Genomic DNA, 25,560 nt, shown 5'->3' with positions numbered 1-25,560 from the left:
AGCCTTCAAAACCAAATTAAGACTCCGAGGAGAGATTGATTTAATAACAGGTTTGATACAAACCAAAGCCTCAACAAAACAGTGAATATCAGGAAGTTTAGCAATATTTCCATGAACTAAAACTGAAAGAGCAGATATTTGTCCCTTCAAAGTACTTGCAGACAAACCTTTATCCAAACCATCCTGAAGAAACTGTAACATTCTAGGAATTCTAAAAGAATGCCAAGAGATTTTATGAGAAGAACACCATGAAATATAGGCTTTCCAAACCCGATAATAAATCTTCCTTTAAACAGACTTACGAAACTGTAGCATAGTATTAATCACTGAGTCAGAGAAACCTCTATGACTAAGTACTAAGCGTTCAATTTCCTTACCTTCAAATTTAGCGATTTGAGATCCTGATGGAAAACGGCCCTTGAGACAGAAGGTCCGGCCTTAAAGGAAGTGGCCAAGGTTGGCAACTAGACATCCAGACAAGATCCGCATACCAAAACCTGTGAGGCCATGCTGGTGCTATCAGAAACACATGCAATTGTTCCATTATGATCTTGGAGATCATCCTTGGAAGAAGAACTAGAGGTGGAAACATATAAGCAGGTTGGTAAAACCAAGGAACTGCTAACGCATCCACCATCTCCGCCTGAGGATCCCTGGACCTGGAAAGGTACCTGGGAAGCTTTTTGTTTAGATGGGTAGCCATCAGATCTATTTTGGAAAGACTCCACATCCGTACAATCTGACAAAATACATCTGGATGGTGAGGCCACTCCCCTGGATGTAAAGACTGATGGCTGAGATAATCCGCTTCCCAATTGTCTACACCTGGGATATGTATCGCAGAAATTAGACATGAGTTGGATTCCGCCCAAGAAAGTATCAGAGATTATTCTTTCATCGCTAAAGGACTGCGAGTCCCACCCTGATGATTGACATATGCCACAGTTGTGATATTGTCTGTCTGAAAACAAATGAATGATTCTCTCTTTAATAGAGGCCAAGCTTGAAGAGCCCTGAAAATAGCACGGAGTTCTAAAATATTGATTGGTAACCTCGCCTCTTGAGGATTCCGAACTCCTTGTGTTGTCAGAGACCACCAGACAGCTCCCCAACCTGTGAGACTTGCATCTGTTGAAATCACAGTCCAGGAAGGACGAACAAAAGAGGCCCCTTGAATAATCTGATGATGGGCTAACCACCAAGACAGAGAGCGTTGCGTGTTGGGATTTAAGAATGTCAATTGTGTTATCTGAGTATAATCCCTGCACCATTGATTCAGCATGCAAAGCTGCAGAGGTCTTGTATGAAAATGAGCAAAGGGGATTGCGTTCGATGCTGCAGTCATGAGACCTAAAACTTCCATGCACATAGCTACTGAAGGAAATGATAGAGACTGAAGGTTTAGACAGGTTAAAACCAACTTCAAACCTCTCTTGTCTGTTAAAGACAGGGTCATGGATACTGAATCTATCTGGAAACCTAAAAAGGTAACCCTTGTCTGAGGAATCAAGAAACTCTTTGGTAAATTGATCCTTCAACCATGTCTTTGAAGAAACAACACAAGTTGATTTGTGTGAGATTCTGCTAAATGAAAAGATTGAGCCAGTATCAAGATATCGTCCAAATAAGGAAACACTGCAATACCCTGCTCTCTGATTACAGATAGAAGAGCACCGAGAACCTTTGAAAAAATTCTTGGAGCTGTTGCTAGGCCAAATGGAAGAGCAACAAATTGGTAATGCTTGTCTAGAAAAGAGAATCTCAAAAACCGCAGAAACCGATAGTGGTCTGGATGAATCAGAATGTGAAGATACGCATCCTGTAAGTCTATTGAGGACATGTAATGACCTTGCTGAACAAAAGCCAGAATAGTCCTTATAGTCACCATCTTGAAAGTTGGGATCCTTACAAATTGATTCAAAAACTTCAGATCCAGAACTGGTCTGAATGAATTTCTTTCATGTAATTGTCAAGAGTCCATACAAACTTTGCCTCCTATGGAGGTGGTGAAGTAAGTTTGTGCTAAGATTTCTACGTTGATATGCGCTTCTCAGCATTTTGAAGCCCGGTTCCTCTCAGAGTACAGTGAATGTCAGAGGGATGTAAAGGGAGTATCACCTATTGAATGCCATGGTTTTCCTCACGGTAGATCTATTTCATAGGTTCTCTGTTATCGGTCATAGAGATTCATCTCCTACCTCCCTTTTCAGATCGACGATATACTCTGATATTCCATTACCTCTACTGATAACTGTTTCAGTACTGGTTTGGCTATCTGCTATATGTGGATGGGTGTCTTTTGGTAAGTATGTTTTTATTACTTAAGACACAGTCAGCAATATTTTGGCACTTTATGCATTAATATAAAGTTCTAAATATATGTATTGTACTTATATTTGCCATGAGTCAGGTTTATGTATTTCCTTTTCCAGACTGTCAGTTTCATATTTGGGGAAAAACATATTTAGGAAATATTTTTCTTACCTGGGGTTTAGTCTTTTTTTCAAATTGACTGTTTTTTTCTTTCAATTTCGCGGGCAAAATTAGGCCGGCGAGGGCACAAAATGCCAAAGTTTATTGTGTCATTCTTGGCGCGAGAATTTTTTTGCACGAAGGTACGTCCAATGACGCAAATTCGTCATTTCCGGTGTCTTAGTTGATGCTGTTCCTTGCACAAGGTTGCGTCATTAATGAAGGGAGTGTGTAATTTCTGGATGTTGTTAGCGCCCAAAAATTTTTTAGTTACGTTGTGCGTCATACTTGGCGCCAAATAATTTCATTATTTAAAACCCCATTCCTATATACCTCTTGCCTTTTTTCTATGTCAGTGGACTATACTGTTTGCATTTTTTCCCATTCCTGAAACTTCCGTATAAGGAAATTGATAATTTTGCTTTATATGTTGTTTTTTCTCTTACATTTTGCAAGATGTCTCAATCTGATCCTGTCTCAGAAATCACTGTTGGAACCCTGCTGCCTGATAACAGTTCTACCAAAGCTAAGTGCATTTGTTGTAAACTTGTGGAGATTATATCTCCAGCTGTGGTTTGTAATAGTTGTCATGATAAACTTTTACATGCAGATAATGTGTCCATCAGTAATAGTACATTGCCTGTTGCTGTTCCTTCAACATCTAATGTAAAAGATATACCTGTGAATTTAAAAGAATTTAAAAGAATTTGTCTCCATCCCGCCTTCTAATAAACGTAAAAGGTCTTTTAAAACTTCTCATAAAGTTGATGAAATTTCAAATTACCGACAACATACTGAATTATCCTTCTCTGATGAGTATCTATCTGATTCAGAAGATCCTTCCTCAGATATTGACACTGACAAATCTACTTATTTATTTAAAATGGAGTATATTCGTTCTTTGTTAAAAGAAGTGTTGATTACATTGGATATTGAGGAAACTAGTTCTCTTGATATTAAAACTAGTAAACATTTAAATTCTGTTTATTAACCTCCTGTGGCTACTCCAGAGGTTTTTCCAGTTCTTGATGCTATTTCTCCTACATTGGTGTGTCCGGTCCACGGCTTCATCCTTACTTGTGGGATATTCTCTTCCCCTACAGGAAATGGCAAAGAGAGCACACAGCAAGAGCTGTCCATATAGCCCCCCCTCTGGCTCCGCCCCCCAGTCATTCTCTTTGCCGCTCTGAACAAGTAGCATCTCCACGGGGATGGTAAAGAATATGTGGTGTTAGTTGTAGTTTTATTTCTTCTATCAAGAGTTTGTTATTTTAAAATAGTGCCGGTTTGTACTATTTACTCTACAACAGAAAGTGATGAAGAGTTCTGTTAAAAGAGGAGTATGATTTTAGCACCAGTAACTAAAATCCATTGCTGTTCCCACGCAGGACTGTTGAAACCAGAGAACTTCAGTTGGGGGGAACAGTTTGCAGACTTTTCTGCTCCAGGTATGACAAGTCTCTTTTCTAACAAGACATAGTAATGCTAGAAGACTGTCAGTTTTCCCTTATGGGATTGGTAAGCCTTTTTCTCAGACTCATAACAGAATGAAGGCTTATAAAATGGGCTCTATGCTGGTTGACACTATTGTGGGCTAAATCGATTGGTTTATATTATATTTATATGACATTTGGAGTGTTTTGTGAATTTGAAACACTTTTGGGAATGTTTTTATTACGCCTGGCAGTTGTTTAGATGCCTAATCTAGTCAGGAAGGCCCCTTCACTCTGGTATGCAGAGGGAGGAGGCCTCATTTTCGCACCTCAGTTGCGCAGTTACTTCTAGAGGCAGTGCATGCAGCTTCATGTGAGAGGGTCCTGTGGCTAAAAAACGGACTCAGGAAGGCTCATTTCTGTGGTGAATAACCCCCAAGGAAGGTAAAAGCCGCAGCAAAGTCTGTGGCAGGGACTGTAGTGTGTTTAAACCGGTAAATTGAACAATTGGCTCCGGTTTGCTCATTTAAGGGGTTAGAGACTTTGGTGTGCAATACTTTCAAAGCATTAAGACACTGGGGTGTAAATTTTGTAAAGATCAGATATTTCCTTCATAGTTTTTCAAACATTCAGAAATAAAGTGTGCTCTGTTTATTATTTAAAGAGACAGTAACGGTTTTGTTTAAAAACGTTTTTATTGCATTAATAGCCTGCCAAAATCTGTCTAACATGTCTGTACCTTCAGATAGCATATGTTCTGTGTGTATGGAGGCCAAGGTGGTTCCCCCTTTAAATGTATGTTCAAATTGTGCCATGGCATCCAAACAAAGTAAGGACAGTACTGTCACATTTAATAAGGTTGCCCAAGATGATTCTTCAAACGAAGGTAGTGGGGATAGCTCATCATCCTCTCCTTCTGTGTCAACACCAGTTTTGCCCGCGCAGGCGATACCTAGTACATCTAGCGCGCCAATGCTTGTTACTATGCAGCAATTAACTGCAGTAATGGATTATTCTATAGCAAATCTTGTATCCAAACTGCCAGTTTCCCAGAAAGCGTGATTGCTCAGTTTAAAATACAGAGGATGAGCAAGTGGGCGCTGACGATAATTTATCTGTTATACCCTCACATCAGTCTGAATTGGCAGTGAGGGAGGGCCTGTCTGAGGGAGAAATTTCTGATTCAGGAAAAGCTTCTCAGCAGGCAGAACCTGATATCGTGGCATTTAAATTTAAGTTAGAACATCTCCGCGCCCTGCTTAAGGAGGTGCTAACTACTCTTGATGATTGTGACTCTTTGGTGATTCCAGAGAAGTTGTGCAAAATGGACAAATTCTTAGAGATCCCTGTGCACGCTGATGCCTTTCCGATACCCAAGAGGGTGGCGGTCATAGTGACTAAGGAGTGGGAGAAGCCAGGTATACCTTTTGTTCCACCTCCTATATTTAAGAAAATGTTCCCCATTGTCGACCCTAGAAGGGACGCATGGCAAACAGTCCCTAAGGTTGAGGGGGCAGTTTCAACGTTAGCCAAGCGCACAACTATTCCTATTGAGGACAGTTGCGCTTTCAAAGATCCTATGGATAAAAAATTGGAAGGATTGCTTAAAAAGATATTTGTTCAGCAAGGTTTCCTTCTCCAACCAATTTCGTGCATTATTCCTGTCACCACGGCGGCGTCTTTTTGGTTCGAGGAACTAGAAAATTCGCTCCAAAGGGAGACTCCATATGATGAAGTCATGGACAGAATTCACGCACTAAAGTTGGCTAATTCCTTTATTTTGGATGCCGCTTTTCAATTGGCTAAATTAGCGGCGAAAAATTCAGGTTTTGCAATAGTGGCGCGCAGAGCGCTTTGGCTAAAATCTTGGTCGGCGGATGTGTTGTCCAAAACAAAATTGCTTAATATTCCTTTCAAAGGTAAGACCCTTTTCGGGCCAGAATTGAAGGAGATTATTTCAGACATCACTGGGGGAAAGGGCCATGCCCTCCCACAGGACAGGCCTTTCAAGGCTAAGAACAAATCTAATTTTCGTTCCTTTCGCAATTTCAGGAACGGACCGACTCCTAACTCTGTAGCCTCTAGACAAGAGGGTAACACTTCCCAGCCTAAACCAGCATGGAAACCAATGCAAGGCTGGAACAAGGGTAAACAGGACAAGAAGCCTGCGGCTGCTACCAAGACAGCATGAAGGGGTAGCCCCCGATCCGGGACCGGATCTAGTAGGGGGCAGACTTTCTCTCTTTGCTCAGGCTTGGGCAAGAGATGTTCCGGATCCCTGGGCACTAGAAATAGTCTCTCAGGGGTATCTTCTAGAGTTCAAGGAACTTCCTCCAAGGGGAAGGTTCCACATGTCTCGCTTATCTTCAGACCAGATAAAGAGACAGGCATTCTTACATTGTGTAGGAGACCTATTAAAGATGGGAGTGATACACCCAGTTCCAACAGCGGAACAAGGTCTGGGTTTTTACTCAAACCTGTTTGTAGTTCCCAAAAAAGAGGGAACTTTCAGGCCAATTCTGGATTTAAAAATTCTAAACAAATTCCTCAGAGTTCCATCATTCAAAATGGAAACCATTCGGACGATTTTACCAACAATCCAGGAGGGTCAATATATGACTACCGTGGACTTAAAGGATGCGTACCTGCATATTCCTATCCACAAAGATCATCATCAGTTCCTGAGGTTCGCCTTTCTGGACAAACATTACCAGTTCGTGGCTCTTCCATTCGGTTTAGCCACTGCTCCCAGAATTTTCACAAAGGTGCTAGGTTCCCTTCTAGCGGTTCTAAGACCGAGGGGCATTGCTGTAGCACCTTACCTAGACGACATTCTAATCCAAGCGTCGTCCCTTTCCAAAACAAGGGCTCATACAGACATTGTGTTAGCCTTTCTCAGGTCTCACGGGTGGAAGGTGAACGTAGAAAAGAGTTCCCTGTCCCCGTCCACAAGGGTTCCTTTTCTGGGAACAATAATAGATTCTGTAGAAATGAAGATTTTTCTGACAGAGGTCAGAAAATTAAAGCTTCTAAACGCTTGTCAAGTTCTTCAATCTATTCCTCAGCCTTCCATAGCTCAGTGCATGGAGGTAATAGGATTAATGGTTGCAGCAATGGACGTGGTTCCTTTTGCTCGAATTCATCTAAGACCATTACAACTGTGCATGCTCAAACAGTGGAATGGGGATTATGTAGACTTGTCTCCCCAGATTCAAATAGACCAGGTAACCAGAGACTCACTCCGCTGGTGGTTGACTCGGGATCACCTGTTTCAGGGAATGAGTTTCCGCAGACCAGAGTGGGTCATCGTCACGACCGACGCCAGTCTCTTAGGCTGGGGCGCGGTCTGGGAGTCCCTGAAAGCTCAGGGTCTATGGTCTCGGGAAGAGTCTCTCCTCCCGATAAACATTTTGGAACTGAGAGCGATATTCAATGCGCTCCTGGCCTGGCCTCACCTAGCGAAGGCCAGATTCATAATATTTCAGTCGGACAACATGACGACTGTAGCGTACATCAATCATCAGGGGGGAACAAAGAGTTCCTTGGCGATGAGAGAGGTATCCAAGATCATCAAATGGGCGGAGGATCACTCTTGCCACCTATCTGCAATCCACATCCCAGGAGTAGACAACTGGGAGGCGGATTATTTGAGTCGTCAGACTTTCCATCTGGGGGAGTGGGAACTTCACCCGGAGGTCTTTGCCCAGTTAACTCAACTATGGGGCACTCCAGATATGGATCTGATGGCGTATCATCAGAACTTCAAGGTTCCTCGATACGGGTCCAGATCCAGGGATCCCAGGGCGACACTAGTGGATGCATTAGTGGCGCCTTGGTCGTTCAATCTAGCTTATGTGTTTCCACCGTTCCCTCTCTTTCCCAGGCTTGTAGCCAGGATCAAACAGGAGAAGGCCTCGGTGATTCTAATAGATCCTGCATGGCCACGCAGGACCTGGTATGCAGACCTGGTGAATATGTCATCGGCTCCACCATGGAAGCTACCTTTGAGACAGGATCTTTTAGTACAAGGTCCATTCGAACATCCAAATCTAGTCTCTCTGCAACTGACTGCTTGGAAATTGAACGCTTGATTCTATCTAAGCGTGGGTTTTCAGATTCAGTTATAGATACTCTGGTTCAAGCCAGAAAACCTGTGACTAGGAAAATTTACCATAAGATATGGCAAAAATATATCCGTTGGTGTGAATCTAAGGGATTCTCTTGGAGTAAAATTAAAATTCCTAGGATACTTTCCTTTCTCCAAGAGGGTTTGGATAAAGGTTTGTCAGCTAGTTCTTTAAAAGGACAGATATCTGCTTTGTCTGTTTTGTTACACAAACGTCTGGCAGCCGTGCCAGATGTACAGGCGTTAGTTAGAATCAAGCCTGTCTACAGACCTATGACTCCACCTTGGAGTCTAAATTTAGTTCTTTCAGTTCTTCAGGGGGTTCCGTTTGAACCCTTACATTCCATAGATATTAAGTTACTATCTTGGAAAGTTCTGTTTTTGGTTGCTATTTCTTCTGCTAGAAGAGTTTCTGAATTATCTGCTTTACAGTATACTTCTCCCTATCTGGTATTCCATACAGATAAGGTAGTTTTACGTACCAAGCCTGGTTTTCTTCCAAAAGTGGTTTCCAACAGGAATATTAACCAGGAAATAGTTGTTCCTTCTCTGTGTCCGAATCCAGTTTCGAAGAAGGAACGTTTGTTACACAACCTAGATGTGGTCCGTGCTTTAAAATTCTATTTAGAAGCAACAAAGGATTTCAGACAGACATCATCCTTGTTTGTCGTTTATTCTGGTAAGAGGAGAAGGCAGAAAGCTACTGCTACCTCTCTTTCTTTTTGGCTGAAAAGCATCATCCGATTGGCTTATGAGACTGCCGGACGGCAGCCTCCTGAACAAATTACAGCTCACTCTACTAGAGCTGTGGCTTCCACATGGGCCTTCAAGAACGAGGCTTCTGTTGATCAGATCTGTAAGGCAGAGACTTGGTCTTCTCTGCATACTTTTTGCCAAATTTTACAAATTCGATACTTATGCTTCTTCGGAGGCTGTTTTTGGGAGAAAGGTTTTGCTAGCCGTGGTGCCTTCTGTTTAGGTTACCTGACTTGTTCCCTCCCTTCATCCGTGTCCTAAAGCTTTGGTATTGGTTCCCACAAGTAAGGATGAAGCCGTGGACCGGACACACCAATGTAGGAAAAAAACAGAATTTATGCTTACCTGATAAATTTCTTTCTCCTACGGTGTGTCCGGTCCACGGCCCGCCCTGGCTTTTAGTCAGGTTTAAAAATTTTTTATTCCATACACTACAGTCACCACGGCACCCTATGGTTTCTCCTTTTTCTCCTAACCGTCGGTCAAATGACTGGGGGGCGGAGCCAGAGGGGGGGCTATATGGACAGCTCTTGCTGTGTGCTCTCTTTGCCATTTCCTGTAGGGGAAGAGAATATCCCACAAGTAAGGATGAAGCCGTGGACCGGACACACCGTAGGAGAAAGAAATTTATCAGGTAAGCATAAATTCTGTTTTCTGATATGATTTCTAAGGAATGGAATAGGCCTGGTACTTCTTTTATTCCTTCTTCAAAAGTTTAAAAAATTGTATCCTTTGCCAGCAGTTACATTGGAGTTTTGGGAAAAGATCCCCAAAGTTGATGGGGCTATCTCTACTCTTTCCAAGGTAATAAGTTATTTGATTCTCAGTTGGATTCGATTATTTCAACTGTCACTGGGGGGAAGGGAGTTTTTTTGCCTCAGGATAAAAGACCTAAGGGTTAATCTAAAGCTTCTAACCGTTTTCGTTCCTTTTGACAAAATAACGAACAGAAACTTAATCCTTCCCTCAAGGAATCTGTTTACAATTGGAAACCTTCCTCAAATTGGAATAAATCCAAGCCATTTAAGAAACCAAAGCCAGCCCCCAAGTCCGCATGAAGGTGCGGCCCTCATTCCAGCTCAGCTGGTAGGGGGCAGATTAAAAATTTTTCAAGGATGTTTGGATAAATTCTGTCCAAAATCAATGGATTCTGATTATTGTCTCTCAGGGGTACCGAATAGGATTCAGAGTAAGACCTCCTGTGAGAAGATATTTTCTCTCATGCATCCCAGCAAATCCAGTAAAGGCTCAGGCTTTCCTGAAGTGTGTTTCAGACCTGGAGTTTTCAGGGGTAATCATGCCAGTTCCGTTTCAGGAACAGGGTTTGGGGTTTTATTCAAATCTATTCATTGTCCCAAAGAAAGAGAAAATTCATTCAGACCAGTTCTGGATCTGAAAATTTTGAATCGTTATGTAAGAGTACCAACTTTCAAAATGGTGACTATAAGGACTATTCTGCTTTTTGTTCAGCAAGGACATTATATTTCCACAATAGACTTGCAGGATGCATATCTTCATATTCCGATTCATCCAGATCATTATAAGTTTCTGAGATTCTCTTTTCTAGACAAGCATTACCAATTTGTCGCTCTTCCTTTTGGCCTAGCGACAGCTCCAAGAGTCTTTTCAAAGGTTCTCAGTGACCTACTATCTGTAATCAGAGAGCAGGGTATTGCTGTGTTTCCTTATTTGGATGATATCTTGGTACTAGCTCAGTCTTTACGTTCTGCAGAATCTCACACAAATCAACTATTTACCAAAAAGTTCTTTGATTCCTCAGACAAGGGTCACCTTTATAGGTTTCCAGATAGATTCAGTTTCCATGACTCTGTCCCTAACAGACAAGAGACGTTTAAAATTGGTTGCAGACTGTCTGAACCTTCAGTCTCAGTCATTCCCTTCAGTAGCTATGTGCATGGAGGTTTTAGGTCTCATGACTGCAGCATCAGACGTGATCCCCTTTGCTCGTTTTCACATGAGACCTCTTCAGCTTTGTATGCTGAACCAATGGTGCAGGGATTATACAAGGATATCACAATTGATATCCTTAAATCTCAATGTTCGACTATCTCTGACTTGGAGGTTAGATCACTATTGTATAGTTCAAGGGGCCTCTTTTGTTCTTTTAGGTTGGGGAGCTGTTTGGGGATCTCAAGACAACACAAGGAGTTTGGAAATCTCAAGAGGCGAGATTACCAATCAATATTTTGGAACTCCGTGCGATTTTCAGGGCTCTTCATATTTGCTCTCTGTTAAAGAGAGAGCCATTCTTTTGTTTTGAGACAAATAATATCACAACTGTGGTATATGTCAATCATCAGGGTGGGACTCACAGTCCCCAAGCTATGAAAGATGTATCTCGGATACTTGCCTGGGCGGAATCCAGCTCCTGTTTAATTTCTGCGGTTCATATCCCAGGTATTATAAGCGGATTATCTCAACCGTCAGACTTTACATCCAGGGAAGTGGTCACTCCATCCAGATGTGTTTTCTCAGATTGTTGAGATGTGGGGTCTTCCAGAAATAGATCTGATGGCTTCTCATCTAAACAAGAAACTACCCAGGTACCTGTCCAGGTCCAGGGATCCTCAGGCGGAAGCAGTGGATGCGTTGACACTTCCTTGGTGTTATTAACCTGATTATATTTTCCCTCCTCTAGTCCTTCCAAGAGTGATCTCCAAAATCATCATGGAGCATTTGTTTGTGTTGCTGGTGGCTCCAGCATGGCCTCAAAGGTTTTGGTATGCAGATCTTGTTTGGATGTTCATTTGCCAACCTTGGCCACTTCCATTAAGGCCGGACCTTCTGTCTCAATGTCCGTTTTTCCATCAGGATCTGAAAACATTAAATTTGAAGGTATGGAAATTGAACGCCTAGTGCTTAGTCATAGAGGTTTCTCTGACTCAGTAATTAATACTATGTTACAGGCTCGTAAATCTGTTTCTAGAAAGATTTATTATCGAGTTTGGAAGATTTATATTTCATGGTGTTCTTCTCATAAATTCTCTAGGCATTCTTTCAGAATTTCTAGAATTTTACAGTTTCTTCAGGATGGTTTGGATAAGGGTTTGTCTGCAAGTTCCTTGAAGGGACAAATCTCTGCTCTTTCTGTTTTATTTCACAGAAAGATTGCTAAACTTCCTCATATTCACTGTTTTGTACAGGCTTTGGTTCATATCAAGCCTGTCATTAAATCAATCTCTCCTTCTTGGAGTCTTAATTTGGATTTTAAGGCTTTACAGGCCTTAATTTTACAATCTGCTCAGTATATGCGCCAAATGAATATTGTCCAATTTTCTGGCAAAACTTATATACTAAGCTTATAGAATACATAGACACTCAAATTATAATAGGAGGTGACTTTAATAGAGTCTTTAACCCCCCTTTAGATAGACTAAAGAATAGTAAGAGCGCTAGGTACTCTAGGGAGGCAAAGGGTCTTGACAGTTTCACTAAAAATCTTAAATTGAGGGATATTTGGAGGACTCAGCATCCTGATGAGAGAGCCTATACTTGTGAATCAAAGACATACAAGAGTTTTTCAAGAATAGATATGATATTAATAAGTGAATCGTTATTGGGCGCTGAGATCTCATCAGATATCTCAAACATTATGGTCTCGGATCATGCGGTTACCTCAATCTCTATTGACCAACTGAAGCCCCCTTCAGAGAATAGAGCAAGCTTTTTTTTCCCCTCTTTTCTCTTAGCTAATTTCAAATTTAGAAACTGGCTACTCTCCAAATGGAAGGAATATGTATCTCTTAATAAAAGTTATTTGTCAAAGATTGAAATCTTTTGGGAAACAGCCAAGGCGTTTCTTAGAGGACAAATTAAGGCTTATATGAGTGCAAGAAAAAAGAATTTAAGACTGAGAGAGGATCAACTGTCAAACCAGTTAAAAAATAGTTACACAAGATATCTAAATAATGTCTCTAGGGCAAACTGGCAAAAGTATCAAGAGGCTAAAACAGAGAGGGAAGTTTTTCTAAACCAGCAGATCTTCCAAAGAGATATCAATAATAAAGTTAGATACAGCAGATTTACGCCAGAGACGGCTAAACTACTTGCTAAAATAGTCAAAAGTAAAAGGAATAATAATTATATTGGAGCCATTAAGTTGAATGGCAAAAGGTTTACGGCGCCAAAAGATATCTTGGCTAAATTTCATTCCTTTTATAAAACACTATACTCTATGGGTAAAACAGACTTAGAAACAATGACTAAATTCTGGAACAAAATCGAGGTACCAAAAATCAAGTCGGAACAACTAGAGTTCCTGAATAAAGAGATAACAGCAGAAGAAATAATACAAGTTATCAAGTCTGCCTCTTGTGGTAAAGCCCCAGGTCCAGATTTGATACCTATGGAATTTTACAAAATTCTGCAGGAGAATATTAGCCAAGTATTAGTATGCCTATATAACAGTTATTTTATTAAGAACATATCTCCCTCAAGATATTTCACGGAGGCCAATATTACTTTGATCTATAAAAAAGATAAGGATGTAGAGGCAATGGATGCATATCGACCCATATCTCTGCTCAATGCAGATTATAAGATAATAGCTAGTGTTTTAGCCGAAAGATTAAAAGTAGTACTAGGAGACCTAATACATCCGGATCAGAGTGGGTTTATGCCAAAGAGAACTATACAGAAAAATATTAGGACTGCAATGTTCCTTATTGAATTGATGATGCATAATCAGAAAGATAAGAAGCTCAAACAGGTTGACTTTGCTTTATTGACGGTCGATGCCGAAAAGGCATTCGACTCTATCTCTTGGAACCACTTATTTAATAAGATGGGGAAATTTGGGATAGTGGGAAACCTTGCCAATTACATCAAATTAATATACCGGAATCCAATTTCTTATATCAAGATGAACGGGATAAGATCACCCAGTATTGATCTACAGAAAGGAACTAGACAGGGTTGCCCACTATCTCCACTCTTGTTTAATATTTCCCTAGAACCCTTAGCAATTCTATGCAGAGAGAAGCTAGAGGGAACTATGTTAGGAAATAAAAAAAACTGTTATGTCAATGTATGCAGACGATATTATATTTTATATCAGTAACACAAAGGAAAATATACCCTGCATACTAGAGATTATTAGGGACTTCAGTAGTTTTTCGGGTTATAAAATTAACGTGGATAAATCCGAAATATTGTGGATTATTAAGAGAAGAAATAGCTTATTGGTAAATCCTTTTAAACAGGCATCTTCTAAGATTCGATACCTTGGAATAACTCTCTCAAAAAATCCAGCAGATTGGTACAAATTGAATTATGTTCCTATTTGGCAAAAATGTACCAACCTGCTCCAAAACTGGGCTAAATTGCCTTTATCTCTATCGGCTAAAATAACAATTATTAAAATGATGCTATTCCCGAAAATTCTCTTTCTGATCCAAAATATTCCCGCCTTTATTCCAGCAAAAGACATGCGGCGGTTTAATTCACAATGTCTACAATTTCTTTGGAAGAAGGGGAAGCCACGAATAGCCCTGAAAAATCTGTCACATACAAGATTAGATGGAGGATTAGCTTTCCCAAATGTGAAATATTATAATTGGGTGGGCATGGCAAAAAATGCATTAGACTGGTTAGTGGGCAATGAATACATGACTAACTACAGAAATGAGGATAAAGCAATCTCTCCATTATCCTTAACGGCGCTTCTTCATTTTCCGATGACAAAACAAATTGATAGGACAAGTTTTCAGTATACAGTACATAATATTACAAAAGCTTGGAAGAAAATATGTCAGTCGTTTGCCTCAGATACAAGAATGTCTGAATATCTACCGATTCAGGGCAACCCACATTTTATTAGTGGGATGGATACATCTGCCTTTAAAGATTGGAATGAGAAAGGATTAACTAAAATTATTCAGCTAATAGATAATCAATCTAAAACTGTCAAGACCTTTAACTCCTTAGTAACTGAATTTAATCTTAACAGAACACACTTCTTTGCATACCTGCAAGTGCGGCATTTTATTGACACTAACAAATTATGGGACCCAAAGGTATCTATCTCAAATTTTATCGAATCGAGTATTAAGCTATATCAAGCAGGGAAATACTCAATCTCCTTTTTATATCAAAAATTGAACACTATGGAAGCACAGGGGAAAATGGCAGGCTTGTTCTCTAAATGGAATAAGGATTTGAGAAACTTAACATATGATCGCTTCAAAGGAAGTTTCTCCCTTATACTGGAATACACTCGTGTGATATCATTTAGAGAGTCTCATATTAAATTATTAAACAGAGCCTATCTGACTCCCTGGTGGATTTCCAGATGGAAAAGACAAGAATCAGGTAAATGTTCTAGATGCAATGCCGAAAAGGCGGATTTATTACACGTCTTTTATCAGTGTCCAAAGATAAAACAATATTGGTGTAAAGTTGAATTTTGGATCAATAAGTTTTTAACACCCAGTATCAAGTTTAAGATAGAAGACATACTATTTCTGGTGTCTGATAAAAAAAGGACCAATAAACATTTAATCAATACTGTAATATTAGCGGCCAGACAGCTAATTCTATGTAATTAGAAAGGGAAAAGTGCCCCAAGTTTCTCCACGTTCTTGGGTAATATGGTTACGCAACTTATAGTAGATAGTAAAGATCCCAGGATACTTAAGGATAATCAAATTAAATTGTTTTTGGCGAAATGGGACTTGGTAATAGATGATCAAGCTGAAAATATAAAAAAACAGGTCCTACTGCATCTGCAGGATTCGACTTTATTTCAGCAATTGCTCTTAACAGACAGATATAGGCATTTGGGAAGAATGATGAATAGTGGAAATTTTGAATAGATAGCTGTAGGGTGTGGATTAGAGGAGAGAAGATACTATTAGTATGCTTTATATATAATTTATATTTATATATTTTTTATTTTTTTTATTTTTTTTCTCTCTCTTGTCCTGATCTGTTTTGTTTTCTTGCTTTGTTTTGTTTTGTTTTTGTTTGGTTTGAGTGGTTAGCCTATAAGGTTTGTATAAAATACCTTCATCGAGCACATATTGTTTTGGTATATTAACAAAGGATACATAATAATTGTATTCATTTTGTTGTCAATTGTTCTCTAAGTACTATTCATGTTATGATATCAAGCCCTGCATGGCGATTTTAATGTTATGTTGTGTACTAAATGTTGGTGTATAAATAAATATTTCAAAAAAAAAAAAAAAGGCTTTACATCCTCCTCCATTTGAGCCTATGCATTCTTTGGACATTAAACTACTTTCTTGGAAAGTGTTGTTCCTTTTGGCCATCTCTTCTGCTAGACGAGTTTCTGAATTATCTGCACTTTCTTGTGAATCTCATTTTCTGATTTTTCATCAGAATAAGGCGGTTTTGCGGACTTCATTTAAATTCTTACCTAAGGTTGTGAATTATAACAACATTAAATTGTTGTTCCTTCCTTGTGTCCTAATCCCAAGAGTTCTTTGGAGAGATCCTTGCATTCTTTGGATGTGGTAAGATCTTTGAAATATGTTGAAGCTACTAAAGATTTCAGGAAGACTTCTAGTCTATTTGTTATCTTTTCTGGTTCTAGGAAAGGTCAGAAGGCTTCTGCTGTTTCCTTGGCTTCGTGGTTAAAGCTTTTGATTCATCAAGCTTATTTGGAGTCGGGTCAAGCCCCGCCTCAGAGAATTACAGCTCATTCTACTAGATCAGTCTCCACTTCATGGGCTTTTAAGAATGAAGCTTCAGTTGATCAGATTTACAAAGCAGCAACTTGGTCTTCTTTGCATACATTTACTAAATTCTACCGTTTTGATGTATTTGCTTCTTCAGAAACAGTTTTTGGTAGAAACGTTCTTCAGGCAGCTGTTTAAGTTTGATTCTTCTGCTTATGTTTTAAGTTTTTCTTTTCATTTATGAGAATAAACTTATATCTTGGGTTGTGGATTAATTTTTTTCAGCAGAAAAAGGCTGTTTTTATTTTATCCCTCCCTTTCAAGTGACTCTTGCGTGGAGTTCCGCATCTTGGGTGTTTCTATCCCATACGTCACTAGCTCATGGACTCTTGCCAATTACATGAAAGAAAATATCATTTATGTAAGAACTTACCTGATAAATTAATTTCTTTCATATTGGCAAGAGCCCATTAGGCCCACCCTTTTTATGGTGGTTATGATTTTTTTGTATAAAGCACAATTATTTCCAAATTCCTTTGTTGATGCTTTTTACTCCTTTCTTTATCACCCCACTACTTGGCTATTCGTTAAACTGAAATTGTGGGTGTGGTGAGGGGTGTATTTATAGGCATTTTGAGGTTTGGGAAACTTTGCCCCTCCTGGTAGGATTGTATATCCCATACGTCACTAGCTCATGGACTCTTGCCAATATGAAAGAATTTATCAGGTAAGTTCTTACATAAATTATGTTTTTCCTTCTTCGAGACAATGAATAGATTTGAATAAAAACCCAGACCCTGTTCCAGAAGTGGAACTGGTACAATTACCCCTGAAAGCTCCAGATCTGAAACACACTTCAGAAAGGCCTGAGCTTTCACAGGATTTGTTGAAACGTGAGAGTGAAAAAATCTTTTTACAGGAGGTCTTATTCTGAAACCTATTTGATACCCCTGAGAGACAATATTCTGAATCCAATGATTCTGAACGGAACCTGCAACAACATCTTGAAATAATTTTAACCTGCCCCCCACCAGCAGAACTGGATTGAGGGCCGCTCCTTCATGCAGTTTTGGGGGCTGACTTTAATTTCTTATAAGGCTTGGATTTTTTCCAACTCGAAGATGGCTTCCAATTGGAGCCAGAGTCCTTAAGGGAAGGAGTGGTTTTCTGTTCTCTATTCTGATGAAAGGAACAAAACCAATTAGAAGCTTTAGATTTACCCATAGACTTTTTATCTTGGGGCAAAAAAACTCCCTTCCCCCCAGTAACAGTGGAAATAATAGAATCCAACTGGGAACCAAATAAAGTATTACCCTGGAATGATAGAGATAGTAACCTAGATTTAGATACCATGTCAGCATTCCATGATTTGAACCATAAAGCTCTGCTAGCTAAAATAGCCATGGACATAGATTTAACATCAATCTTAATTATATCAAAAATAGCATCACAGATAAAATGATTAGCATGTTGAAGCAAACAAACAATGCTATGCAAATCAGAATCTTTTTACCGTTGTGCTAAGCTATCCAACCAAAAAGTTGATGCAGCCGCAACATCAGCCATAGAAATAGCAGGTCTGAGAATATAACCAGAATGTAAATTAGTTTTTTTTAGATAAGATTCAATTTTTCTATCTAAAGGATCCTTAAAAAAAAGTACTATCTTCCATAGGGATAGTAGTACGCTTAGCAAGAGTAGAAATGGCTACATCAACCTTAGGGACTTTTCCCCAAAACTCTTAACTTAGCCACTGGCAAAGGATACAACTTTTTAAACCTTGAAGAAGGAACAAAATCACATCAGAAATAGCATCAGGAACAGGAAAAACCTCAGGAGTAATCACAGGAGGTTTATAGACAGAATTTAAACGTTTACTGGATTTATTATCAAGAGGACCAGACTCTTCAATATCCAAAGTTATCAACACTTCTTTTAACAAAGAACGAATATACTCAATCTTAAAAAGATAAGTTGATTTATCAATGTCAATGTCTGAAGTAGGATCTTCTGAATCAGAGAGATCCTCATCAGAGGTGGATATATCAGTATGTTGTCGGTCATTACAAATTTCATCAGTATTATGAGAAGTTTTAAAAGACCTTTTACGTTTATTTGAAGGCGAAATAGCAGCCATAGCCTTCTGTATCGCATCAGCAATATAATTTTTCATATCAACAGGGATATCATGTACATTAGATGTTGAGGGAACAACAGATACTGTACTAGCACTAATAGAAACTTTTTCTGCATCAAAGCTTATCATGACAACTGTTACATACTATAGCTGGAGATATAACCTCCACTAGCTTACAACAGATACACTTAGCTTTGTTAGAACTGTGTTCAGGCAGCATGGTTCCTACAACAGCTTCTTGTAAAATGTAAAAGAAAAAATAACATTTAAACAAAAATATCTTATTTCCACATATAACAGTTTCAGGAATTGGAAAAAATGCAAATGCTAAAATTGACAAAAAAATAAATAGCATAGCCCTCTGAGCATAAAGAAGACAAGGAGCATATAGGCAGTGGGGTAAAATGAAAGTAAATGTTTTGGCGCCAAGTATGACGCACGACGCAAAAGGAAGTATATAAATTTTTTGGCACCAACAAACATCCGGAAATGACGCAACTCGTGTCATAACAAACACAACATTGCGCCAAACAACCTGGCGTCAACTAAGACGCAGGAAATTACGAACTCGCCAAAAAATTCTCGTTCTCGCGCCAAGAGTGACGCAATAAATAACAGCATTTTGCGCCCTCGCGAGCCTAATTTGCCCGCAAGTTTTAAAAGAAAAACAAATCAAATTGAAAAAAGACTATACCGCAGTTAAGACCAAAACTTCCTAAAACATGATTCCCATATTGAAACTGCCAGACTGAAAAGGTAAATACACATAGACCCGACTCATGGCAAATATAAGTAAATACATATATTTAAAACTTTATATAAATACATACAGCACCAAACATAGTGTCTTAAATAATGATACATACTTACAGAAAGACACCCATCCACATATAGCAGATAGCCAAACCAGTACTGAAAACTATCAGCACAGGTAATCGTATAAGAGTATATCATCAATCTGAAAAGGGAGGTAGGAGATGAATCCCTACGACCGATAACAGAGAACCCTTGAAAAGATTTCCTGCAAGGAAAACCATAAAATCAATAGGTGATACTCTCTTCACATCCCTCTGACAAACACTGTACTCTGAGAGGAATTGGGCTTTAGAATGCTTAGAAGCGCTTATCATAGAAGAAATCATAAAAAGCAAGCACAAACTTACTTCACCACCTCCATAGAAGGCAAAGTTTGTAAAACTGAATTGTGGGTGTGGTGAGGGTTGTACGTCACTAGCGGATGGACTCTTGCCAATTACATGAAAGAAATATAAATTAGTATTTTTTTTGGTGGAAAATTAAAACCAATTCTATTGTGATGGTTATTTCACTTGGTCTGTCAAAATAAAACTTTTCAGATATTCTGACAATTTAATCAGAGAAGCTTCCCCAAAAACATATAATTTAGAAACAAAATATTTTAAGTTTCTGTAAATAATAAATCCATGTGCCCCCCAAGGCAAAACATGTTGTGATCTGTGATGTCATCGTAGAAGATGCAGCATGTTTGCAGAAAGAAAGTTGTGCTGGTTAAAATCAAATTTGTGCCTGCACTTCTCATTTCTACCTGTAGGTCTCACTGTTCCATTATAGCTCAATGTAAATATTTACTGCGGCTCCTCTCTCTTCACTATCACCCCCCTTCCTGAACTCCTAATTCTGTGAAAAAAGCAGTTTTTGTGTTTTTACTACTTTCCCTGACCTGCACCTAGAGGCATTGCTATTACTTCTATTGTTGACTAACTGATATGTATTCATTGATCACATTAATAAAAATAAAGAGGCACGAAGTAAGGCACAACTTAAGGATAGAAATAATCTTTTCAAACCAAAAGAATAAAAAACAATGGATTCTAACACTGGCAAAAATAAAGAGAGCCAATGTATTAGATTCACTACCACATATAATGAGGGAGCCTATGCAATTAAAGGTATACTCAATAAACATTGGCCTCTTTTGAAGGCTGATCTCTTGCTAGGACCCCATTTAAGTGATAAACCGAATATTACATTCAAAAAAGGGAAAAGTCTCAAAAATTTAGCACCCAGTAGATTGAAGGCAATCAAAACCGTAAAAACTCAGGGGGATAGTTGGTTGGCCAATTGGAAGGGCACTTTTAAAATGTACGAAACCAAGATGTAACATGTGCAAACATGTAAATAGATCCAAATATTTCAAAAATGCAGATAGCACTGATACATTTGAAATTGATTTTAAAAGTAATTGTGAATCTACTTTTGTAGTCTATTTGTTAGAATGTGGGTGTGGACTAATTTATGTTTGCCGCAAGAAGCGACAGATTAAACGTTGGGTGAATGAACACATTTATGGCATTAAGGAAAAACTAGTCAAACATAATGTGGCCAAACACTTTTTAGAACACCACAACAGTAACCCTAAATCTCTAAAAGAGCAAGTCATAGGGTGGGTGGCACCAACTAGACAAAACAGATTATTAGAATTAAGAAAATTGGAAACGTATTGGATATATAAACTCAAAAGTTTACACCCTCTAGGACTAAATATAGATATTGATGTGGCAGCATATATGTAAATCAAAACAATAGGAACATATCTAGCACATTTAATTCAGTTCTTTTAAACATGAATTTCTTTTTAATCATTAGTTTTTTTTTAAATTGCGTTTTTTGATCAATTGGTGTGTCAGTTTTGTTATATATTTATTTATATATATATATATATATATATATATATATATATATATATATATATATATATATATATATATATATATATATATATGTATATCTAATTTTTAGTATATACTATATATTTTTATATATGTATTTCTATATTTGTAATTTTGATAAGCACCAAGAAATGTATTATTTATTTTTAACTTTGTGTATTAGAGTTAGGATCTTACAAGATCAAAATTTGATTGTTGAATCTTTGCTTGCATTGAATATGGCAGAGGTACTATTCAGTTTCAGCTGGATTACAACAAGCTATTTTAACACACACCCCTTAGAAATGAGGATCTAGATTGGTCCACAGATTAACCAATAGCGGCCAATTCAGTTACACACCCCCTGGAGCGGGTAAAACTATACTATAAAATATTAACCATTAGGAGTAGCTGGTATACGACATTCCTCTTGAGAGAGCCCCAGTGAATACCGGGAGAAATGCGTTGGGGTCATTAGTTACTTCACCACATATAGGGAGATTTAAACAGTAGCTGCCGCAATTCCATTGCCTTAAACACTGCAACCGTCATTCTGTTGTGAATCCGGATATCCCTGAGTACAGACGGTTAGCGAGAGACATTCAACAGCAGTCTTATTTGGGCGTGCGAGCAGTCTGCCAGGATTTTAACTCTCTATGGGCTTGAATATTCTCAGTGTGAGTAGATAATATTATGCATGTCATTGTATACTAATAAACTACACTTGAATCTCCTTTGCGCTCTATTTCTTGTTTTGCATGTTTATACTGTTTACAAAGCCGTGCAAAGAAAGGACGGCTCAAAGGGAGCAGCAGGGTGAATGATTTCTGGGAAGGTGAAAATAACCACATCTCTACCTCTATACTACGCATTATGCAAGTCTGATATTTCACAACTTTAAACTGAGGTACTGTGATCTGGATTACTACTTATAACCAAGGGATCTCTATTGAAAGACTTTTTACGCAAGAGATTTATCACTGTTATTATTGCACTGTATATTTATCCCCATTATTGCATTTTATATTTTTCCCAATTTCAACATCTACGGATATATTTGTTATTATTGGTGTATAACAACTAATTAATATTAGGCTGTTGACTTAGCGCTGTAATAGGTTTTCGTTGGTTTCATTGATCACATTGTTTGATCTTGTGTAATTTCCTTGCCTTTCTTTTTGTACAGTAATTAAAAGCAAATTTGTTTGTGGATAGTTTTTAAAATTAATTAATTGAATTTTAAAATCACCTGCAGAAAAAATTTCACTAAACAAAAATCTCATGGCAGAAAGGGAAAAAAAAGAGCTGCCTCTGGGTGTGTACCACCAGGTAATAACCTGAGCAGTGGGCTATTAAATGTGAAGAAAAGGATAAAACAGATGACATGAATAGTCATCGGACTAAAATACATTGGTCCCTCCCTGCCGGTGAGTAGTAAAATGTGAGAGTCTGCCGGGGCTGTGCACACAGTTACTTACTGCTCTCCCTTGTAGTTTACTGTCTGGTTTATAAGCGCAGATAACAAAATATAGTGGATGTTAAAGGTTTTAATTTTAAAAAATTAAGAAATAGAGCAAATATTTCAATGTTTGGTGCTATTCTCTGTCTGGGAAATACACAAACTGTTCTATGGTAAAGTTATAACAATTAGATCATGGGATATAAAAACTGAATCTGCTTTATTTGTACAGACAAAGATAACCCTGATATAGTGAAAGTTGAGATAACAGAAGATCTGTTGGGAGCCTCGGATGAGGAAACCAGTGACAGTAACTGTTCAGGTGAGTGTGCAGGTTACTAGTTAGTGTTTATGTGCATGTTCGTTGTGTTTGAAGGACGTGGGTTACAGGTGAGAGTGTACATGTGTTTGCAATTTTAGGTAAAAGTTATTTGCTCCTTCCTCTATTATTTTGCTTTATTCTGTTAGAAACACTGTTGTGAATGTTTGTATTTAGTAAATAAAAGCACACTTTCCCTTAATTTCCGTTTGTAATATTGCTGAATACTGTATTTAACACATTGGACCCCTACATTAAACCGTGAGGTACACCCCCTACATTGTGTGCTCTGTACTTTAATTTTTAGCTAAGATTATAACCAGAAGCAAACCTGGAATAATTAAACTAAGGGCTAGATTAACCCAAGTGCTTGCAATGCTTATAAAATGGGCTATGGAACCGTTAAAAATGCATCAGTCTTGCTCCCTAAACAGCCACACCTTTCCCCTTTGGCATAGTCACTTTTTTGTTTACCAGTGCCTGCGTCTCTACTCTTTTAGCTCCATTTCTTGGGACATGGGTGGCTGAACCAGAGGTAAAGCTAAGTTTATTCCGGTGTGTATTGCAGACACTCAAAAGATTAAACCACTGCTGTGTATATTTACAGCTGTCAGTTAAACACTTGATTGTTCACATGTATTACAGCAAGCAAAGGTTACATATTAAAGCTTCATGACTCTGTTATTATATGTGCAGCCACCAATCAGCAAATAGCACCGAGGTGCTGAGCCTACCTAGCTATGCTTTCCAACAAAGGATACCTAAATATTGGTGCAAAGTAGATAATAGGAATAAATTAGAAAGTTGTATAGAGGTCATACCTAGTCCCAATCCCTTGGTATTAGACACTAATTCAAAACAGTAATTGTTTCATTATTTCAACCTACTCTATTTAAAGAAACCATTAAAATATTCTGAAAAAAAGATAAATGCAACATTGATAAATAACATTACTTCCATTGTTTTTCCTTCTAACAGATTATTATAATCCTAGATATGACCAGAATGCTGATTCTTCTTGCAGTCTTTTTCAAAGTGAAGAAAGCCACATGAGAAATGTATGTTCTGAATGTGGAAAATGCTTTACCAGGAAATCAAGTCTTGTTAATCATCAGAAAATCCATTCAGGAGAGAGACCATTTTCATGTTCTGAATGTGGCAAATGTTTTATAGAGAAATCAACTCTTATTAAACACCAGAGCATTCATAAAGGAGAGAAATCATATTCTTGTTCTTATTGTGGGAAATGTTTTAATCAGAAATCAACTCTTACTACACATGAGAAAAGTCATACAGGAGAGAAACCATTTTCATGTTCTGAATGTGGGAAATGTTTTATGCGGCGATCAGATGTTCGTAATCACCAGATAATTCATACAGGAGAGAAACCATTTTCATGTTCAGAATGTGGGAAATGTTTTAACAGGAAATCAAATCTAATTAGTCATCAGAAATCTCACACGGGAAAGAAAGCGTTTTCATGTCCTGATTGTGGTAAAAGTTATGTCTGGAAAGGAGATCTTGTTTATCATCAGAAATATCATACAGGAGAGAAAGGATTGTCATGTTCTCAATGTGGAAAATATTTTACCTGGAAATCTGATTTTATTGCTCATCAGAAAACTCATACAGGAGAGCAATCCTTGTTATGTTCTGAATAGGTAACTATATCCTTTGAGGCTACTACATTACTGAGCTTAAAAGGACAGTTTATCCAAAAACATTAATTTAATTTGTTCCCAATGATTCATTGTACGTGTGTGAGTGTATTAAATTGTTTACAAATAGCTCTCACCTATCCCGAAAGTTTCTATACCTAGGTATAGGCTATTGAGAAACTATTTAAACACAGACAGCAGAAGAAATTACACTCACAGTGGTAGGTGGAATAGATGAAGTTGTAAAATCTTCATTTTCAATTGTTCTTTGTAAGTTTTATACAGAGAGAAAGAGAAGAAATGGAAGCATTTGAGTGATAAGATAGCAAGATACAAGCCTAGCCTATTTTGATGGGCTGTGGTTTCAAAGAGCAAATCCATCTATTTATTTTGCAAAAGGAAGCATAAATGAGCAATTTCACATACATTTTATACGCTGCAGCTGGTATAAAAAGTCATAGGGGGCACATTCAAGGAAAAAAATTGGAGAAAATGTTAGGGTAAACTGTCCCTTTAACTAGTGCTAGAGAAAACAATAAGTGTGTGTGTATATATATATATATATATATATATATATATATATATATATATATATATAGTATAACCATAACTAGTATGTGAAATACAAGTGTATAATACTATTTTATAATAATAACATCATCATAGGTTATACAGTAATGTGCATAATAAAGATATTTTCCTATTTTTTTTTTAAGAGATAAAGAAGAGAGAGGACAAGAAAAAAAAACTTATAATAATTTATGTAAGAACTTACCTGATAAATTCATTTCTTTCATATTGGCAAGAGTCCATGAGCTAGTGACGTATGGGATATACAATCCTACCTGGAGG

The 25,560-nt window shown here is 38.1% G+C and overlaps 1 protein-coding gene across 2 annotated transcripts in view; it reads left to right on the top strand.

Moving 5' to 3' along the window:
* LOC128657369 (gastrula zinc finger protein XlCGF17.1-like) overlaps positions 1–25,268 on the top strand; it is a 79,316-nt gene extending 54,048 nt beyond the window's left edge. For both annotated transcript variants that reach the window (XM_053711694.1, XM_053711693.1), the window contains exons 5-6: positions 22,964–23,053; positions 24,029–25,268. In XM_053711694.1, coding sequence (XP_053567669.1) covers positions 22,964–23,053; positions 24,029–24,711 — 773 coding nt within the window. In that variant the 3' untranslated portion in view covers positions 24,712–25,268. The remainder of the gene's footprint in view (positions 1–22,963; positions 23,054–24,028) is intronic.
* Positions 25,269–25,560: the final 292 nt, after the last annotated feature.

The sequence above is a fragment of the Bombina bombina genome, chromosome 4, assembly GCF_027579735.1.
Source record: "Bombina bombina isolate aBomBom1 chromosome 4, aBomBom1.pri, whole genome shotgun sequence".
Lineage (NCBI taxonomy): Eukaryota > Metazoa > Chordata > Amphibia > Anura > Bombinatoridae > Bombina > Bombina bombina.
The sequence above is the reverse complement of the archived record's forward strand: the minus strand, read 5'-3'. Positions and strand labels throughout refer to the sequence as shown.